The following is a 20,123-nucleotide window of genomic DNA, read 5'->3' as shown; positions in this document are numbered from 1 at the left end:
AATCACCAAGAGGCCAAAACCCAAGATTTTTAATCCGAGTTCAAACAAGAACGTTTATTTAAGTTTATATATGTACGTAAAATATTTGCATGTTTTTGTAGATAAACTCTGTTTTCAGTGCACATCACGATTTCCCGGAATTCCGTGGGAATTCGTTCCCATCCCTCCAACGCCTTGTGTCAGATCAAGGAAGGAGCCAGAGGCACCTGGAATGTCCCCACGGAAAGGCAGGGAAACGCTGGAAAACCGGGATAACGCGGATGGGAGAGGGAGGAGATAAAGATCCCAAATCCCGGTTTCCCAGGGATTGTCCTCGTCACGCTCCTCGTCACCAGGGCCACTTGGGGGCCGAGCAGTATTTCTTGGAGTGGCTGGAGATCTTCACTGCCCCGGATTGCTGGGGGACACACTTGGTGACACTTTGCTGGGGGACACACTTGGTGGCACTTTGCTGGGGGACACAAATTGTCCCACACTGCTGGGGGACACATTTGGTGGCACTTTGCTGGGGGACACACTTGGTGGCACTTTGCTGGGGGACACATTTGGTCATGCTCTGCTGAGGGACACATTTGGTGACACTTTGCTGAGGGACACAAATTGTCCCATAATGCTGAGGGACACACTTGGTGGCACTTTGCTGGGGGATACACTTGGTGGCACTTTGCTGGGGGACACACTTGGTGGCACTTTGCTGAGGGACACAAATTGTCCCATAATGCTGAGGGACACATTTGGTCATACCTTGCTGAGGGACACATTGGGTCACACACTGCTGGGGGACACAAACTGTCCCACACTGCTGGGGGACACACTTGGTGGCACTCTGCTGGGGGACACAGATTGTCCCGTACTTCTGGGTGACACCTTTGGTGGCACTTTGCTGGGGGACACATTTAGTGGCACTTTGCTGAGTGACACTCTTGGTGGCACTCTGCTGAGGGACACACTTGGTGGCACTTTGCTGAGGGATGCACTTGGTGGCACTTTGCTGGGGGACACATTTAGTGGCACTCTGCTGAGGGACACACTTGGTGGCACTCTGCTGGGGGACACACTTGGTGGCACTCTGCTGAGCGACACACTTGGTGGCACTCTGCTGGGGGACACATTGGGTCACGCACTGCTGGGGGACACAAACTGTCCCACACTGCTGGGGGACACCCTTGGTGGCACTTTGTTGAGTGACACACATGGTGGCACTCTGCTGGGGGACACAAATGCTGGCCGCGCCGGTGTCACACCGCTGCGGGACACACTTGGTGACACACCTGCCGTGCCACTGCTGGGGGACAGCAGCGGTGACGCTCTGCCACTGCTGGGGGACTGGCGGTGTCACCCATTGGTAGGACACGCACTGGGCCGCGCGCTGCTGGGGGACACAGGTGGTGACACACCCGGGGACACCCTGCTGGGGACAGCCGCTGGTCACGCACCGCTGCGGGACGCACCTGGTGGCACTCTGCTGCTGAGGGACACCCTGGGTGACGTAGGGCGGCCGCGGCACGCAGGTGGTGACACACCTGGGGACGATCTTCTGCTGGGGGACGCACTCGGGAGGTGGCACCTGCAGCTGCTGCGGCACGCACCGGGTGACACCGGCGACACCCGTGCTCTGCTGCGGCACGCAGGTGGTGACACACCTGGGGACGATCTTCTGCTGCGGTGGCGCGCACTGGGTCACCCCCACCTGCGGTGGCGCGCACTGGGTCACCCCCACCTGCTGTGGCACACACTGGGTCACCCCCACCTGCTGTGGCACGCACTGGGTCACCCCCACCTGCCGCGGCACGCTCCAGGTGACACCCGCGCCGCCGGTGACGCGCTGCTGCGATGGCGCGCACGTTGTCACCCGCCTGGGGACAATCTGCTGCTGCGGGAGGTGCTGGGGCACGCAAGGGGGTCCGAGGAGCTGGCGGGGCACGGCCTGGGTGACACTCTGCTGGTGGCACACGCTGGAGGACGTCGCCCGCTGCAGGGGGACGGGCACGGCCTGGGGGATGCAGGTTGTGGAGTGCCACCGCTGAGCCGGGAAGGGGACGCCGGGGGACAGCGCCACGGGGTCCTGGTGGAGCGCAGGGAGGTGCTGGTGGAGGTAGCAGGACATCTTGGGGACAGGTGGCAGGACTGGAAGGACACGGAGGGGGAATCAGGTGGCGTTTGAGGTCCCAACCCAACCAATTCGGTGACACCTGAGGAAGACTCCGGTCCCCAAACCTCGGGGACACGTCCCAGCCGTGTCACAGTCCCAGCACGGGTGGGAGGGGCTGGTGGAGGTCTCGGGGACATCTTGGGGACACTTGGGGATTTTAGGGTCCCTCTCCATCCCTTGGGTGACACCTGAGGAAGCCTGGCCGGTCCTCGTGGTCCCCACACCTCGGGGACACGTCCCCACGGTGCCACCACCCCAGCATGGTCCCAGCAGCACCTGAGGCACCCAACCCCTCCTTCTTTACTCTGAGCCACGTCCCCAAGCCAAGCTGGGGACACTCGGGGACACTCAGCGTTGAACGTCATCCAAAAAAACACCCTCCCCCAATTCATTAATTAAATTAATTAATGAAAACGAATTTCCCTCCGTCACAAACTCCCCATTTTCAGGAGCAAATCTGGGATTCAGACACTCCGAGCACTGAGAGCCCTCTCCAACCCTCTCCCGCTCCAGCACCAAAATTCCAAACAATCCGTTTTAAAATCCCCTCCCGGATAGGATTTTTTACAGAAAAATCAGGAACGCGTCTGGATTTCGTGATCGCGGAATCCCAGAGCGCTTTGGGTTGGAAGGGACATCAAAGATCAACCCAACCCCTGCCGTGGGACACCTTCCACCACCTCAGGTCACTCCGGCCTGGCCTGGGACAATCCCAGGGATGGGAAATCCGTGGAATAACCGGTGCCAGGCTCTCCTCGCTCTCACAGGGAACAATTCCTTCCCAAACCCCACCTGAATTCCTTCTCTTTCACTTTTTCCCCATTCCCGCTTTTTCTGCCGCTCCAGTTCCTGATGGAAAGTCCCTCCCACCATCTTTTCTTGCAGGGAAATGTTCTCCCTGGAATCCACCAATCCCACCCCAAAACGAGGTGTTATTTTCCCCAAAGCCACCCTGGATCTCATCAAACCCAACCTCCAATCCCAAACCCTCTCCAGCCTGGCCTTGGACACTTCTTGGGACGGGGAAACCTCTGAGCCACCCCAATCCAGCCCACCCCCACTCTCGGAATCAGGAATTCCCTCCGAATTCCCCATCCCAGCATCTCCAGAGGCTCAGGAACCAGACTCACCCAGCTCCCGGGGGCGGGAAGAACTTCCAGAGGTGACCGGCGCGTCCCAGCTCCGGGAGAGCTTTTATAGGGCCGCCGGAGGAGCCGCCAGATCCCGCAGCTCCCGTGTCGCTCCCGGAGTGAGTCGGAGCCGCCGACTCATCCCGGACAATGAGTGGTTCCATGGCAGCTTCCCGGTGTAATTACCTCGGGATAATTAATCCTCGGTGGCATTCGGAGCAGCAGCCCCAGCCCCAGGGTTGTTTTTGGGGATTGAACCCCTGGATGTGTAGGATTGGGTTTTCCAGGGGTTTTCCATCCCTGGGGGTCTCACAGGGATGGGGTTGTCCCGGTTGTTGTTGGATTTGGGTTTTCCATGGGATTCTCCAGCTCGGTGGTTTCATCCTCATCCAACTGGCAATGCCCGGATTTTTTGAGGGTGTTTGGCCAAGTTTTGGGTGTGGATTTCAATCACTGAGGGAAAACAGAGAAAAAAAAATCCCCTCTTGTGGTGGGTGCAGCTCATAATCCATCAAAATTATCATTTTTTTAATAAAAAACCCCAATTCTCTGAGTGTTGTTGTCAAAACTGGGCTGGGCATTGCTCCTCCTCAGCATCATCAGGAAGAAATCGTCCCACGGCGCCGAGCAGGAAGGGTCTGGATTCATTCCCGGGTTCGTTCCCCATGGAGAATTCCATAATTAAAGGAGGATTTCGCCCTCTCTGCTTCTTGCCCCATGTGGGGCACAATTACCCAAGAGCTCCCGAACTTCCCCGTTCCTTTTCGTGCCCCAAATTATTCGGGGCCCTTTCTCCTGGCCACAAACCCCCCCCGGGCGGGGCCGTTCCTCCCAGCTCACACAAAACCACATTTTTTAATTAAAATTAATGAAAATGCCTCGGCCCTGCCCCTCTCCCCGTGGCTTTGGGCTCCGTGTTGGTGTCACCGGGGCTGGGTTTATTTTGTCCTGGTCCCTCTCAGCTCTGCAGGAGCCAGCGGGGACAAATTGGCCTTTTTGGGGTTGTTTTTTGTCACAGTGAAGCCACAGAGGCGCCGAGCAGATTTTTAGTGACTTTAAAAATTAATTTTCTGATTTTTGAGGGTTATTTTGTGTCACAATGAACCAAGGAAGGTGCTGAGCAGATTTTTAGTGACTTTCAATATTAATTTTCTGATTTTTTGGGGTTATTTTGTGTCACAATGAACCAAGGAAGGTGCTGAGCAGATTTTTAGTGACTTTAAAAATTAATTTTCTGATTTTTTTGGTTATTTTGTGTCACAATGAACCAAGGAAGGTGCTGAGGAGATTTTTAGTGACTTTAAAAATTAATTTTCTGATTTTTGGGGGTTATTTTGTGTCACAATGAACCAAGGAAAGCGCTGAGCAGATTTTTAGTGACTTTCAATATTAATTTTTTGATTTTTGGGGGTTATTTTGTGTCACAATGAACCAAGGAAAGCGCTGAGGAGATTTTTAGTGACTTTCAATATTAATTTTCTCATTTTTTGGGGTTATTTTGTGTCACAATGAACCCATAAAGGTGCTGAGCAGATTTTTAGTGACTTTCAAAATTCGCCTCCTGTTTTTACGAGGTTTTTTTTCCAGTCTGTGCGAGGTGAGGAGTTGAGCCCGTGAGAAAGTCCCACGCGACTTTTGGAGGAGGTTTATTTTGGGGTGACAGCCTGGCTGGTTGTGCAAGGGCTGCCACCCAAGCCGGCCGTGCCTCACCCCTCCCGGTCACCTGAGAGTCACCAGGTGCCACATTCCCGCTGCTCCCAGGACAGGTGACAGCCTCGGGATCCGCCTGGGGACACCCAGGGGTGACAAAAAGATCCAGGAGCTGATCAACTTCCTCCAGCCCCCGTGTGACATCCCCGGTCATTCACCTCCTTATCTCACAGGGATTAAAAATATCATAAAACCTTTTTGTTTATCATTTTTTAGGTCAGTAAAAATCTGCTCAGCGCTTTCCTTGGTTCATTGTGACACAAAATAACCCCCAAAAATCAAAAAATTAATATTGAAAGTCACTAAAAATCTGTTCGGCATCTTTATGGGTTCATTGTGACACAAAATAACCCCCAAAAATCAAAAAATTAATTTTGAAAGTCACTAAAAATCTGCTCAGCGCTTTCCTTGGTTCATTGTGACACAAAATAACCCCAAAAAATCAGAAAATTAATATTGAAAGTCACTAAAAATCTGCTCAGCACCTTTATGGCTTCACTGTGACACAAAATAACCCCAAAAAATCAGAAAATTAATTTTGAAAGTCACTAAAAATCTGCTCAGCGCCTCTGTGGCTTCACTGTGACACAAAACAACCCCAAAAAGGCCAATTTGTCCCCGCTGGCTCCTGCAGAGCTGAGAGGGACCAGGACAAAATAAACCCAGCCCCGGTGACACCAACACGGAGCCCAAAGCCACGGGGAGAGGGGCAGGGCCGAGGCATTTTCATTAATTTTAATTAAAAAATGTGGTTTTGTGTGAGCTGGGAGGAACGGCCCCGCCCGGGGGGGTTTTGTGGCCAGGAGAAAGGGCCCCGAATAATTTGGGGCACGAAAAGGAACGGGGCAAGAAGCAGAGAGGGCGAAATCCTCCTTTTTTTCAGGGAATTCTCCATCTCCATCCGGACTTTTCCTGCTCGGCTCCGAGCCACAGGAGCGCGGCTTTGTTGTGGCTTCTCTCCCGCAGGGATCCTTCCTTTGATCTGAACCCGCGATTCCTCCGTCGCTCGGAGGTTTGAACCTCCCTTTTGACCAAAACCGGCAGCTTTTTATAAATATAAATATAAATATAAATATAAATATAAATATAAATATAAATAGAAATAGAAATAGAAATAGAAATAGAAATAGAAATAGAAATAGAAATAGAAATAGAAATAGAAATAGAAATAGAAATAGAAATAGAAATAGAAATAGAAATATATATAAATATAAAATAGATAAAAATATATATAAATATATATAAATACATATATAAATATATAAAAATATATAAAAATATATAAAAAATATAAAAATATTTATGAATATAAATATATATATTTATAAATATAAAAACCGGACCGTTTTTATAAATATAATTTATAATTAGACATTATTTCTATTCGCTGATATTGATTTTTCCAAGTCTGGGCGGGAATTTCCAGCAGGAATTTCAACCTGGAAAAGGCGGAATTGGCGGAGCGCGGGAGTTTCAACCCAGCCTGATCACACCTGGAGAATTCGCCTCTGTTTTTCTTCTCCCTCCTTTTGTTCTGCTTGCCAGAGTTTCTATTTTCGGGGCAGGGAGGGAGCTCTGCATTCCTGGGCGCTTGGCTCAGCCTCCAAAACCTCCAAAACCGCGTTCCTGACTTATTAAAGGCGGAGAACCCAGGAGGTCCCACCTGGCTCCTCCTCCTGGGGTTTTTTTGGGGACCTCTTCCCTCCTTCCCTCCTCCCTCAGCGGGCTGCGGATTCCCGCTGGAGTCAGGCGGGGTGAAAAGGGCACAATTCCAAAATCCCGGAGCTTGGGAAAGAATTCCACGGTCCTGGAGTCCCGGTTGTGCCCGCCTGGACACCCAGAAAACCTCCAGGAATTCCTCGGACGCCTCCAGGGATGGGGATCCAACCTTCCCTGAGCCCCTTTCCAAATCCTGGCCGCCCTTTCCAGGAGGAATTAACCAAATTCCCAGATTTCCCACCCCGAGCATCCCCTGGCACAGCTCGAGTCCTGTCCCTGTTCCCTGGGATCAGATCCCAAATTCCCCGCTGGAAGAGCCGGGAATTCCCCCTGGATCCCCATTTTCTCCAGGCTGAGCCCCCCCACATCTCCCTCAGGATTTTCCAGACCCTTCTCCCGCCGCTCCAGCCCCTCCCTGTCCCTTTTCCATGAGGGGACACAGCCCCGAGTGTCCCCAAGAGCCCCGAGTGTCCCCAACCAGCAGAGCGCAGCATCGGCCCGCGCAGGCGGCTCCTGGCACCTGGAGAAATCCCTCGGGATCCTCCCCGAGCCCTGCCTGTCTCCAGGAAAAATTCAAATTTGGGATTTGGCCCAGCCCAGCCCCTTTGTTTTTGGTTTTTTTTTTTGGCCGCTGGATCTGGGAAGAGCCCGAGGGAGCGGCACGGGCTGGGAATCAACCAAGGAGGACCTGGAGGGTCCTGGTGGGCAAAACCTGTCCCAGGGCTGAGCATTCCCAGGGATCGGGGAGGGATCCCGTGGATCAGGGATCCCCCGCCCCTCTGCTCGGCCTCCTGCTCCCACTGCCGGGAAAACTGGGAATGCTGAGGCTGTGCAGACCCCCGAGCCCCTCCCAGGATCTGCAGGGAAGCTGGAGAGGGATTTTTCCTCAGGAATTGCAGGGACAGGACACGGGGAGTGGGGTCAGGGGGATAGAGGGGGAATTTGGGTGGGATTTTGGGGAGGAATTGTTCCCTGTGGGAGCCTGGCTCGGGTTATTCCAGGGATTTTCCACCCCTGGATGCGCGCAAGGGGCTCCAAACCATTCCAGGGTTCCAAACCATTCCACAATTCCAAACCATTCCACAATTCCAAACCTCTCCACAATTCCAAACCATTCCAGGGTTCCAAACCATTCCACAATTCCAAACCTTTGCACAATTCCAAACCATTCCCGGCCCCCAAACCATTCCACAATTCCAAACCTTTCCACAATTCCAAACCTTTCCACAATTCCAAACCTTTGCACAATTCCAAACCATTCCAGGGTTCCAAACCATTCCACAATTCCAAGCCTTTCCACAATTCCAAACCATTCCAGAGTTCCAAACCATTCCACAATTCCAAACCTTTCCACAATTCCAAACCATTCCAGGGTTCCAAACTTATCCACAATTCCAAACCTTTGCACAATTCCAAACCATTCCAGGGTTCCAAACCTTTCCACAATTCCAAACCATTCCACAATTCCAAACCTTTCCACAATTCCAAACCATTCCAGGTTCCAAACCATCCCACGATTCCAAACCTTTCCACAATTCCAAACCATTCCACAATTCCAAACCTTTCCACAATTCCAAACCTTTCCACAATTCCAAACCATTCCACAATTCCAAACCATTCCATAATTCCAAACCTTTCCACAATTCCAAACCATTCCACAATTCCAAACCTTTCCACAATTCCAAACCTTTCCACAATTCCAAACCATTCCACAATTCCAAACCATTCCATAATTCCAAACCTTTCCACAATTCCAAACCTCTCCACAATTCCAAACCTTTCCACAATTCCAAACCTTTCCAGGGTTCCAAACCTTTCCACAATTCCAAACCTCTCCACAATTCCAAACTTTTCCACAATTCCAAACCATTCCAGGGTTCCAAACCATTCCACAATTCCAAACCTTTCCACAATTCCAAACCTTTCCACAATTCCAAACCATTCCACAATTCCAAACCTTTCCACAATTCCAAACCATTCCACAATTCCAAACCTTTCCACAATTCCAAACCTTTCCACAATTCCAAACCATTCCAGGGTTCCAAACCTTTCCACAATTCCAAACCTTTGCACAATTCCAAACCATTCCAGGGTTCCAAACCATTCCACAATTCCAAACCTTTCCATAAATCCAAACCATTCCACAATTCCAAACCTTTCCATAATTCCAAACCATTCCAGGGTTCCAAACCTTTCCACAATTCCAAACCATTCCAGGGTTCCAAACCATTCCACAATTCCAAACCTTTCCATAATTCCAAACCTTTCCACAATTCCAAGCCTTTCCACAATTCCAGGCACAAGGATGGGAGGGAAGGGCAGGGACCAAAGGAAACGTGAGGGGACGGCGCTCGGAGCGGCTCAGACACTCTAATTAATAATTAAAGAGCTGCAAACGAGCTGCAGACAAGAAAACTTCTCTCATTCCGAGTCCGACGAGGAGAAAATTCCCCATTTGGGCGATTTAAGAGCGCTCAGGGCAAAATGAGAATGAAAATGAGAAAACTCCTCAGCCCAGTCCCTCTTGCTTCACCCTAAAAGGGTTTTATTACTCAATTAACTCTTGGTTTCTCTAATTAGGAGCTCTTTGTTCTGGGCCAGGCTCGGGGGAGGTTAAGCCTGGCTTTAGGGTGAGAATAACCCCGGTGACTTCGCAAAGCTCAGCTTTTGGTGAGGTTTCAGGGGCGATTTCTCTTCCCCCAGCGCCTCCGTGCCGGGATTCCAAGGGGAATTCCAAGGGCATGGGATTCCACGGGGAGCAAATCCCTGGGATTTGGGGTTTGCCCTCGTGCGGGTGTCGGGATGGAGCAAACGGTGAGCCCAGGGTTGCCATTTTAATTATTTTAATAATTAATATTTTAATAATTGAAATTATGGAACTCACGGATAGGGGGAAATCCAAGATAAATCCCCTTTTTTTTTCTGAGCTCAAAAACCACGGATTTCCTTTCGCAGCGGCACCGTGGACCTGATATTCCAAAAAAATAAATAAAATATATGGGATTTTACCCTTTTCCGAGAGGTCAGGGAAGGCTGAGCCGTGTCCCGGTGTCCCAATTCCTCCCTGGGTGACCCCAAGGCTGCTCAAATTTCCAGCAGGTCCTGGAAAAAAAACAAAAAACCTGGGAAAGGTTGAACTGCAGCGAGGTCATTCCCGAGCTCCGGAGGGGGAATGGAGCAATCGGGAATTGGGTTCTTTGATGGGACGGCTGCTGGAAAAGTCGCGGGGTTTCAGAAAGGCAAGCGGAGCCCTGAGGGGGAAATTAGGGATAGATTTAGGCTGGGAATTAGCAGGAGGTTTTCAAAGAAATAAGAAATTAGGGATAAATTTAGGCTGGGAATTAGCAGGAGGTTTTCAAATAAATAAGAAATTAGGGATAAATTTAGGCTGGGAATTAGCAGGAGGTTTTCAAAGAAATAAGAAATTAGGGATAAATTTATGCTGGGAATTAGCAGGAGGTTTTCAAAGAAATAAGAAATTAGGGATAAATTTAGGCTGGGAATTAGCAGGAGGTTTTCAAAGAAATAAAAAATTAGGGATAAATTTAGGCTGGGAATTAGCAGGAGGTTTTCAAAGAAATAAGAAATTAGGGATAAATTTATGCTGGGAATTAGGAGGAGGTTTCCAAGGAGAGAAGAAATTAGGGATAAATTTAGGCTGGGAATTAGCAGGAGGTTTTTAAAGAAATAAGAAATTAGGGATAAATTTAGGCTGGGAATTAGCAGGAGGTTTTCAAGGAGAGAAGAAATTAGGGATAGATTTAGGCTGGGAATTAGCAGGAGGTTTTCAAAGAAATAAGAAATTAGGGATAAATTTAGGCTGGGAATTAGCAGGAGGTTTCCAAGGAGCAGCCCAGGAGGAGTCAGGAGCAGGCTGGGAAATCCGAAAATGGGGCTGAGAACAGGGGCCAAGCTTTGGGCTGGAGTTTGGGGGATTTATGGGGAAGTTTTATAGCAGAGTCCCAGATTTGAGTCGGTGACTCAGCTGGGAAAGGCTCGGGGTTTTATAGGAATTGTCTGGATCCTGGGAAGCTCGGGAATCGTGGAATTATGGGATGGTTTGGGTTGGAAGGGATCTTAAAAATCATCTCGTTCCAAACTCTGCTGTGGGACACCTTCTGCTGTCCCTGGTGGCTCCAGCCTGGCCTTGGACACTTCCAGGGGTGGGAAATCCATGGAATAACCCGAGCCAGGCCCTCACAGGGAACAATTCCTCCCCTAAATCCCACCCAAATTCCCCTTCTATCCCCCTGACCCCATTCCCTGTGTCCTTTCCCGAGGAAAAATCCCTCTCCAGCTTCCCTGCAGATCCTGGGAGGGGCTCGGGGGTCTCCACAGCCTCGACATTCCCAACATTCCCGGACTGGAATAAAACCAGCCAGGAAAAACCCATGGGATGCTCCAGATCCAATCCTTGCATCCTGAAGCACTTGGGGGTGTCCAGGTTTTATTTTCGGGGGGGGGGAGAGGACCTTAAATCCCACCCTGTGCCACGGGCGGGGACAATTCCCACCCTCCCAGGTGGCTCCGAGCCCCGTCCGGCCACTCGGACACTTCCAGGGAAGCCACGGAGGTCCCAGGAGTCTCCAGGAGGAGCCAGACCGATACTGGGAGATGCTGTAGGTGCTAATTAAGACATCCAGCAGGTGCTAATTAAGGCTTTGTTTGATGAGTTCACCGCCGTGTCCAGAGCTGGACAGGACAGCGAGGAACGGGCGTGAGCCAAACCCTGCGGAGAGCCCCGGCCGGTTCGGCGGCTCCTGAGTCACGGCTGAAATCCAGCAGGGCAAAAGTTCCCGGATTCAGCACAAAGGTCCTGAATCCTGCGCTGGGGGGGCAGGGAAAAATCGGGGAGAATCCATGAAATTACAAAGGAAGGCTGCTCACTTCCCCACCCCCTCAAAAAAAAAATAAATCTGATCCCTATGGTCCTCAAATCCTGCGTGGTGAAAATGGTTTCCCACAAAAACCGGGTCCTTCCCCCAAATCCTGGGTGGCAAAAAGGTCAGGGAGCATCCTGAGGGTGCAGAGGGAGGCGTCCTCACTTCCCAAAGAAATCTGATCCCTGCACAAAAATCCCAAAGTTCTGGGTGGCAAAAAGTCGGGGAGCATCCATGAGGAGCCCAAGCCCGGATTCTCTGAGGGGCTTTTAATTCCCAAAAAAATCTGATCCCCCCACAAAAATTCCCAAATCCTGGATGGCAAAAAGGTGAGGGGAGCGTCCACCAAGCCCTGGGGGAGGGGTCCTCACTTCCCAAAAAAAATCTCATCCTTTCCCCAAATCCTGGATGGAAAAAATGTCCTGGGGGAGGGGTTCTAACTTCCCCAAAAAAATCTGATCCCTGGATAAAAATCCCCAAATCTGGGGTTGCCAGAAAGGTCGAGGAGCATCCACGGAGTCCTGGGTGAGGGATTCCCAAAATTTGGATCCGTTTTTTTTCGGCAGAGTGAAGCCAAGGAGCTCCGGGATGGTCGGAGACCCCGAGATGCCTCCGTGACATCCCAGACCGAGCTCCAGTTTGGAGCTGCTGGAATAATCCCTGGGAATCCCCTGCTCGGGATTCCTGGGATCCGGAGCAGCGATTCCCATCGGGAATGCCAGGCTGGGAATTTCCTTCCCCAGGCTCTGGCGATCCCTGGAATTTGGGATGGACTGGGAGCTCCGCGCTCCCTCCATTCCCTCACGTTTCTCCCGTCGCTTTCCCGAATCGCGACGCTAAAAATAGATTTTTTGTGCAATTCCCGGGGATGGGAAAAGCAATTCCACCTCTCCTCCAGGAAAAATCTTCCCTCCCTTTCCAGGGCTGACTCCGGAGCCTCTTTGGGCAATATCCATAATTTTTGTGCTGAGGTTGCTGCCCGGTGACCTCCAGACCATTTCCAGACTGGATCCAAACCAGTTTAATTTCGGGAATTTGGGAATATCCATAATTTTTGTGCTGAGGTTGCTGCCCGGTGACCTCCAGACCATTTCCAGACTGGATCCAAACCAGTTTAATTTCGGGAATTTGGGAATATCCATAATTTTTGTGCTGAGGTTGCTGCCCGGTGATCTCTGGAGCATTTCCAGACTGGAACCAGTTTGGAGTTTTCCAGACTCCAAATCAGTTTAAGGTCAGGCCGCATCTCCTGATCTCCAGACAGGGTTTAGGATTAGCTTTGGGTTTAGGATTAGATTTAGGATTGGGTTTAAGTCTTTCCCTGCCAGCCATGGGAAGTGTTTGCCTTTAACCCCCGGGTGTCGCAAGCTCAGGGTTTAAATTTGGCACCGGAACATTCCAGAAATCCTTCATTGCTGAAATCCAAAGGTCTGGGGCGGGTGGAGGTGTCGTGTCCGAGGGATGCAGCGAGCTCCGGCCTGAGGTGGAGAATTCCCTCGGGAATATTGCACAAAAATGCGGGTGGAAGGTTGGAGGTGGTGAAATTCCCTGTCCGCTCTCAAAGCCGGCTGAAATCCGGGATCAGGGAATGATCAAACGGCGGAATAATGGGATCAGGCAATGGTGGAGTATCAGAGAGTCGTAAAATCGTGGGATTAGAGGATCTTGGAATCAGAAAATCAGGGAGTGATAGAATCAGGGAATCGTGGAATTATGAGATCGGAGAATCAGAAAATCAGGGATTGATAGAATCAGGGAATTGTGGAATCTGAGAGCCAGAAAATCATGGAATCACAAAATCACAAATTGCTGGAATTAGAGGATCACAGAATCATAAAATCATGGGATAATAAAGTCAGAGAAATCAGAAAATCGTGGAATAAGAGGATCAGGGAATCGGGGAATGGAGGCGTAACGGAAGCATGAAATCATGGAATAATAAATAAAATCAGAGAATCGGAGAAAATCAGAGGATCATGGAACGGTTTGGGATGGAAAGAACCTTCAGGATTATCCCATTCCAAGCCCCAGGGACAATTCCCTCTATCCCAGGTTTCTCCGAGCCCCATCCAACCTTTCCCTCGGACACCTCCAGGAACGGGGCAGTGCCGAACCCCGGGGACTCCGATCTCCTTCCCGGCATCTCCCGGCGGGAAGGGCAGAATTCCAGGAGCTTATCTCGGCTCCCGAGCCCTGCCTCGAAAGCAGCCGGGCAGGTCTGGGAAGTGCCCTAATTCCAGCCTGGAATCGGCACCGGCGGAGCAGCCGGCAAGGCCTGACTCAGGCTTTGGGCTCAGGCTGGGGTATTCCCAAAGCCAGAGACTAAAACCGAGCCTATCCCGGAGGGATCAGCAAGGCAGGACCCTGGGAAAAACGGGAATTGCGCGGACGGGAGAAAATCCCGGAATTTTCCGGCCTTGTGCTGCCGGAAGATTGTTGGGAGAGGAAGCGCTTCCAGGCGCTGCCCAGGAATTCCGGGAGGTGACGCGGGACCAGCTCAGCCTGTTGGAAGCGATCGTGCCGGGATCTTGATCCGATAAAAACTGCGGAAAAGCCACGGAGATGAGCCCGGCATGACCAAAGGTGACGAAATTCCCGTCTGGGTTGGACACGGCGTCTCCAGGGCGGGAAATCTGCCTCCCCTCACGGCTCCGGAATCCCGGTGGAGATTGGGGGGATTGGGATTGGATTTCTGAGGGTTTTCCCACCCCATAAATGTTTTGTTTCGTCTTCAGCTGGAATAATCCTCAGGGAATGCTCTGCGCACGCGGAATTCCCTTTATTTCGCATCTGAAACGCCTTTTAAAATTCCCGGTCTGGAATTCCTTGGGGCCGGTTCCCCAAATCCCATTTGGGTGGGAAAAATCTCGGCCATTCTTAAAAATCCCCGGAGATGAACTCGGTTCCCTGCTCCGTCACATCTGGATTTTCCATCTCCGTGTAAAATGAGATTTCACCAGAGCATTCCAGGATTTTTGGGGTTGGAAAATCCCTCCAACACCACTGAGTCCAACTTTGGATGGATCAACACCTTCCCAGAGCCCTGGGGAGTGTCCAGGAATTCCTTGGAAAAGCTCCCTGGGCGGCCCCTGACCGCCCTTTCCGGGAGGAAATTCCCGGAATTTCCAGGAAATCCCTCCTGGTGATTCCAAACCGAAATGAAAGTTGAAGGAAAGTTCTTCCCAGTAAAACCCATCCCTGCTTCTCACAATCCCAGTAAAACCACTTCAGAGGGTTCGCTGATAAAGAACAGAGGGGAGAAGCAGAAATGATCCTGAATTCCCAATAAATCCCAGGAATTCCAGAACTCAGAGCAGGTTTTAGCTGTGGAACAACCCCGGGATGGGTTGGGATGGGAATTCCCAATAAATCCCAAGAATTCCAAACCTCAGAGCGGGTTTTAGCTGTGGAACAACCCTGGGATGGGAATTCCCAATAAATCCCAGGAATTCCAGAACTCAGAGCGGGCTTTAGCTGTGGAACAACCCCGGGATGGGAATTCCCAATAAATCCCAGGAATTCCAGAACTCAGAGCGGGTTTTAACTGTGGAACAACCCCGGGATGGGTTGGGATGGGAATTCCCAATAAATCCCAGGAATTCCAGAACTCAGAGCAGGTTTTAGCTGTGGAACAACCACGGGATGGGAATTCCCAATAAATCTCAGGAATTCCAGACCTCAGAGCGGGTTTTAGCTGTGGAACAACCCCAGGATGGGAATTCCCAATAAATCCCTGGAATTCCAAACCTCAGAGCGGGTTTTAGCTGTGGAACAACCCCGGGATGGGTTGGGATGGGAATTCCCAATAAATCCCATGAATTCCAGACCTCAGAGTGGGTTTTAGCTGTGGAACAACCACGGGATGGGAATTCCCAATAAATCTCAGGAATTCCAGACCTCAGAGTGGGCTTTAGCTGTGGAACAACCCCAGGATGGGTTGGGATGGGAATTCCCAATAAATCCCATGAATTCCAGACCTCAGAGCGGGTTTTAGCTGTGGAACAACCCCGGGATGGGTTGGGATGGGAATTCCCAATAAATCCCAGGAATTCCAAACCTCAGAGCGGGTTTTAGCTGTGGAACAACCCCGGGATGGGTTGGGATGGGAATTCCCAATAAATCCCAGGAATTCCAAACCTCAGAGTGGGCTTTAGCTGTGGAACAACCCCGGGATGGGAATTCCCAATAAATCCCAGGAATTCCAAACCTCAGAGCAGGTTTTAGCTGTGGAACAACCCCGGGATGGGTTGGGATGGGAATTCCCAATAAATCCCAAGAATTCCAAATCTCAGAGCGGGTTTTAGCTGTGGAACAACCCCGGGATGGGAATTCCCAATAAATCTCAGGAATTCCAGACCTCAGAGCGGGTTTTAGCTGTGGAACAACCCCAGGATGGGAATTCCCAATAAATCCCTGGAATTCCAAACCTCAGAGTGGGCTTTAGCTGTGGAACAACCCCGGGATGGGTTGGGATGGGAATTCCCAATAAATCCCAGGAATTCCAGACCTCAGAGCGGGTTTTAACTGTGGAACAACCCCGGGATGGGTCGAGGTGGCCCCAAACCCCACCGAGCCCCCAAAACCTGGCCGGGCTCTTCCGTAGCTCCGTGCACCTGAGGCTCGGAGCTTTATCCAGGGAGGAATTCCACGCTTCACCGGGATTAGCCAAGGGATGAACTCGGAATCCTCTCTGGAAAGTGCCTACGTGTAAAACCGGGCCGGGCAGGGTTCTTGTGAAAGAATGAGCTCATCAGCCAGGAGGACTCATTCCCAGAAGGCAGGGCTTCCAAACCCTATAAAAGATCCCAAATCTCCCGGCTCCCGCATCCACTCCGCTCCCGCTGCTCCCTCGGCGCCGGCTGGGTGAGTCCGGGAGTCCGGAGATTCCTCGGGGAGCTCTGGGATTGGGAATCCCGGGATTTTTGGGGAAGGTTTGGGATTCAGAACTCTGGGATTTATTTTTTTTTCTCAGTGGGGTTTGGGGTTGAGAATCCAGAGATGCCTCAGAGGGGTTTGGGATTGAGAATCCCCAAATTTTTGGGGGATATTCGGGACTGAGAATCCTGAGATTTTTGGGGAGGTTTGGTACTGAGCATCCTGAGATTTTGGGGGGAGATTTGGGATTCGGAATTCCGAGATTTTTGGGGAGGTCTGGGATTCAGAATTCCGAGGTTCTGGGGGAAATTTGGGATTTTGAATTCCAAGATTTTGGGAGGATACAGGGGATTCAGAATCTCGAGATTTTAGGGGAATATTTGGGACTAAGAATCCTGAGATTTTTGGGGGGAAAATTTGGGGGTTCTGCTCCTCGACTCCGCAGCTCTTCAGGAAAAGCTGGATTTGGTGCCTTGGGATACCTGGAGGGTTCCTGGAAAGGAGGGAATTTGTGGGCGTTGGGGTGGCTTGGAAATGGCTCTGGGAGGCAAATTAAGACCGAGTCTAAATCTGAGGGTAATTAAATCCTAAATTAGACCCTTCCCGAGGCACGGGACCAGACGGAATTCCGTTGGTTTAAGGAGGGATCTCCTCCCTCCAGGGAAGGGCACCAAATTTGATTTTTCCAGTGATTTTGCGGCCAAAATATTCCGAAAGCTCCCGTTTCACCCGGGAATTCCTGGGGAAAAGGCAAATTTGGGAGCAGGAATGAAAATATTCCCCAAATGTGCCGCCTCATCCGTCTCAGGATCAAGGTCTTAATTAATTAATAAATAAAGTAATTAAGGTCTTATCAAAAAGGGAAGAGAGGAGGGAATTGGCTGTGAGAGGAGCTGGGAACTCCGCAGGGAAGGGAGGAGGAATTTCCCCTCTCTCTTCCTCGGGGACGAGTCCAAATCCCTTCCAACCCCGATTTTGGGATTCCCACCTTTCGCTCCTGAGCTGGGATTTGGGAAGGCGGCAGCGCAGGAATTCCCGCGGGTCCCGGCGAGCCTTCGGCAGCCGCAAAATTGTCCCCAAATTGTCCGCAAATTGTCTCCAAATTGTCCGCAAATTGTCCCAAATTGTCCCCAAATTGTCTCCAAATTATCCCCAAATTGTCGGGAGGAGAAACCCTGGCTCGGCTGGGGACAATCCCGGCTTTATCCATGAGAATTCCCTGCCCAGGACCGAGCCAGGCTCCAAATCCTCGGCGTTGTCACCGAGAGCGGAGCGAAGGGAGGAGTTGTCCCCTGCGGGTTTAACCCCCAGCTCGCCGGAGCCTGGAGAAACCTCCCCTGCCGCTCCAAATTCCGAGGAAAAGCTGAAAATCCAGGGCTAAAAAGCGGGAATTATTTCGGGTTTATCAGTCCGCATCACCCCGTTTGCCCCACATTTATGTTTTTGTTTTTCTGGCGCACAAAATGCGCTGAAATGTTTGGTTTTCGCCTTTTTTTTTGGTGTGTGTTGTTATTTTGGGGTTTTTTTTTCAGTTTCCCAGGACAGAAATCCCAGGGATTTGGGAATTTGGGAAGAGCTGTGAAGCAGAAATCAGCCGCGGGTTCAAAGGGGCGGCTCTGCCTCCTCAAAAAGGAGGGGAGGGATCAGGGCAGGATGAAAAAGGAGGAATAAACCCCCATTCCTCAGGGAAAAACCTCGGGAAGCCAAGGGCAGAAGATGACAACTCGGGGTTGGTTTTTTTTTGCGGTTATTGTTGATTTTTTGTTGTTTTTTTTCCCGTCACCCTCGTCCCGGTACCACAAGAAATTCCCATTTTTTTCCCCCCTAGGTGATCCCGTTTTCCCGCAGAAATGTCTCTGAACCAGATGCAAATCAAACAGGAGCTGACGCTCCCCCCCGGCCTGGGTAAAACCACCCCAAAACCCATCCCGGAGCCCCAAAATCCCCAAATCCCGGTGCCCGCCCCTTGCCCCGAGCCGCTCCCGGCGGCGGCGAAATGCCAGGAGAAAGCGATTCCAGCGGCGGGCGTGGAACCGGGAAAAGGGGAAAATCCGGGGGCTGCGGTGCCGCAGTGCCCGCCCCAGGAGCAGCAGCAAGCAGAATTCCCTCCGAAATTCCCGCTGGAAGAGAAATCCCGCCAGGAACCGGCGCTGGAGAGGCAGGAGGCCAAGGAGATCCCGGTTCCCTGCGCCCAGGAGAAGCAGCAGCGCCAGGAAATCCCGGTGTCCATCCCAGAAAAGCAGGAATGCCAGGAAATCCCGGTGTCCATCCCAGAAAAACAGGAATGCAAGGAAATCCCGGTGTCCATCCAAGAAAAGCAGGAATGCAAGGAAATCCCGGTGTCCATCCCAGAAAAGCAGGAAATCCCGGTGTCCATCCCAGAAAAAAAGGAATGCAAGGAAATCCCGGTGTCCATCCCAGAAAAGCAGGAAATCCCGGTGTCCATCCCAGAAAAAAAGGAATGCAAGGAAATCCCGGTGTCCATCCCTGATCCACAGCCTGACCCTGTCCCGTGTTCCCAGGAGAAGCAGCAGTGCCAGGAAATCCCGGTGTCCATCCCAGAAAAACAGGAATGCAAGGAAATCCCGGTGTCCATCCCAGAAAAAAAGGAATGCAAGGAAATCCCGGTGTCCATCCCAGAAAAGCAGGAAATCCCGGTGTCCATCCCAGAAAAAAAGGAATGCAAGGAAATCCCTGTGTCCATCCCTGATCCACAGCCTGACCCTGTCCCGTGTTCCCAGGAGAAGCAGCAGTGCCAGGAAATCCCGGTGTCCATCCCAGAAAAGCAGGAATGCCAGGAAATCCCGGTGTCCATCCCAGAAAAGCAGGAATTCCAGGAGACCCCGGTCCCCATCCCACTCCCAGACCCCGTCCCGTGCTCCCAGGAAAAGCAGGAATTCCAGGAGATCCAGGAGCAGCGCTCCCTTCCCGAGAAATTCCCTCCCCTGGAGCAGCAGCTGGAACAGCCCGGCCTCTGGCAGAAGTAGAAGGAAAAAATCCCAATCCCGGAGATTTTTCTCCAGAGGTTTTTCCAAGCCTTTTTTTTTTTTTTTTTTTTTTTATTTTAAATTTTTATTTTTAAACCCTTGCAGAGCTTTTTTTTTTGTTGTTGTTGTTTTTTTTCAGGAATTCCTTCCCGCTGCTCCTCCCGCTAACGCCTTTTCCTTTACTAACAGCAGGGAATTCCCGTCGGGAATGGTTTTCCAGCAGGGTTGTAGCTCAAAATTCCCAAATTCCTGCTTTTTTTTTTTTTTTTTTCCCAATCCCACGGCTTTGGAATGCCCCGAAAGCCCCCCCCCCCAAAAAAAAAAAAAATCATGGAACAGGGAGGGGTTCATGAAATTAAAAAAAAAAACCAAATCCAGGGAAGAGCTCATCCCCTTTTTCCTTCTTTTCTCCTCTGGATTCCAGCTCCCACCTGGGATTTCGGGAAGTTTTTCCCTATAAATCAGATTACTGCGGAATCTGCCCCCAAAACTTCCCAAAATCGGGAATTAAGGGGCTGAATATTTGGTGGAATTCAAAAGAATCCTTTGGGATGGAGGGGGAAAAAAAGGAGATTTTTAGGATAGATCCGATTTTGGTGGAATTCCCAAGAATCCTTTGGGAATTGAGGGGGGAGAAAAAGAGAATTTTAGGATAGATCTGAGCTCTCTC

At 51.0% G+C, this 20,123-nt stretch overlaps 2 protein-coding genes across 2 annotated transcripts; one reads left to right on the top strand and one right to left on the bottom strand.

Annotated features, from left to right (window-relative positions):
- Positions 1-26: 26 nt before the first annotated feature.
- On the bottom strand, positions 27-2,159 carry LOC111939510 (uncharacterized). The gene has a single exon (XM_023941783.2). The coding sequence runs from the start codon at positions 2,105-2,107 to the stop codon at positions 329-331; it is 1,779 nt and encodes a 592-aa protein (XP_023797551.2). The 5' UTR covers positions 2,108-2,159; the 3' UTR covers positions 27-328.
- Positions 2,160-18,316: 16,157 nt separating this feature from the next.
- LOC111939509 (uncharacterized) lies at positions 18,317-19,453 on the top strand. Its single transcript, XM_086866160.1, has 2 exons — positions 18,317-19,123; positions 19,304-19,453. The coding sequence occupies exons 1-2, from the start codon at positions 18,317-18,319 to the stop codon at positions 19,451-19,453; spliced, it is 957 nt and encodes a 318-aa protein (XP_086722286.1).
- Positions 19,454-20,123: the final 670 nt, after the last annotated feature.

The sequence above is a fragment of the Cyanistes caeruleus genome, chromosome 30 (assembly GCF_971803275.1).
Source record: "Cyanistes caeruleus chromosome 30, bCyaCae1.hap1.1, whole genome shotgun sequence".
Classification (NCBI taxonomy): domain Eukaryota; kingdom Metazoa; phylum Chordata; class Aves; order Passeriformes; family Paridae; genus Cyanistes; species Cyanistes caeruleus.
This window is presented reverse-complemented; position numbering and strand designations above follow the sequence as displayed.

Coding starts and splice junctions, on each gene's coding strand:
- LOC111939510 (XM_023941783.2), bottom strand. CDS start 2,107: ATGTCCTGCTACCTCCACCAGCACCTCCCTGCGCTCCACCAGGACCCC.
- LOC111939509 (XM_086866160.1), top strand. CDS start 18,317: ATGTCTCTGAACCAGATGCAAATCAAACAGGAGCTGACGCTCCCCCCC. Junction 19,124..19,303: donor CAGAAAAGCAGGAAATCCCG/GTGTCCATCCCA, acceptor CAGGAATTCCAG/GAGACCCCGGTCCCCATCCC.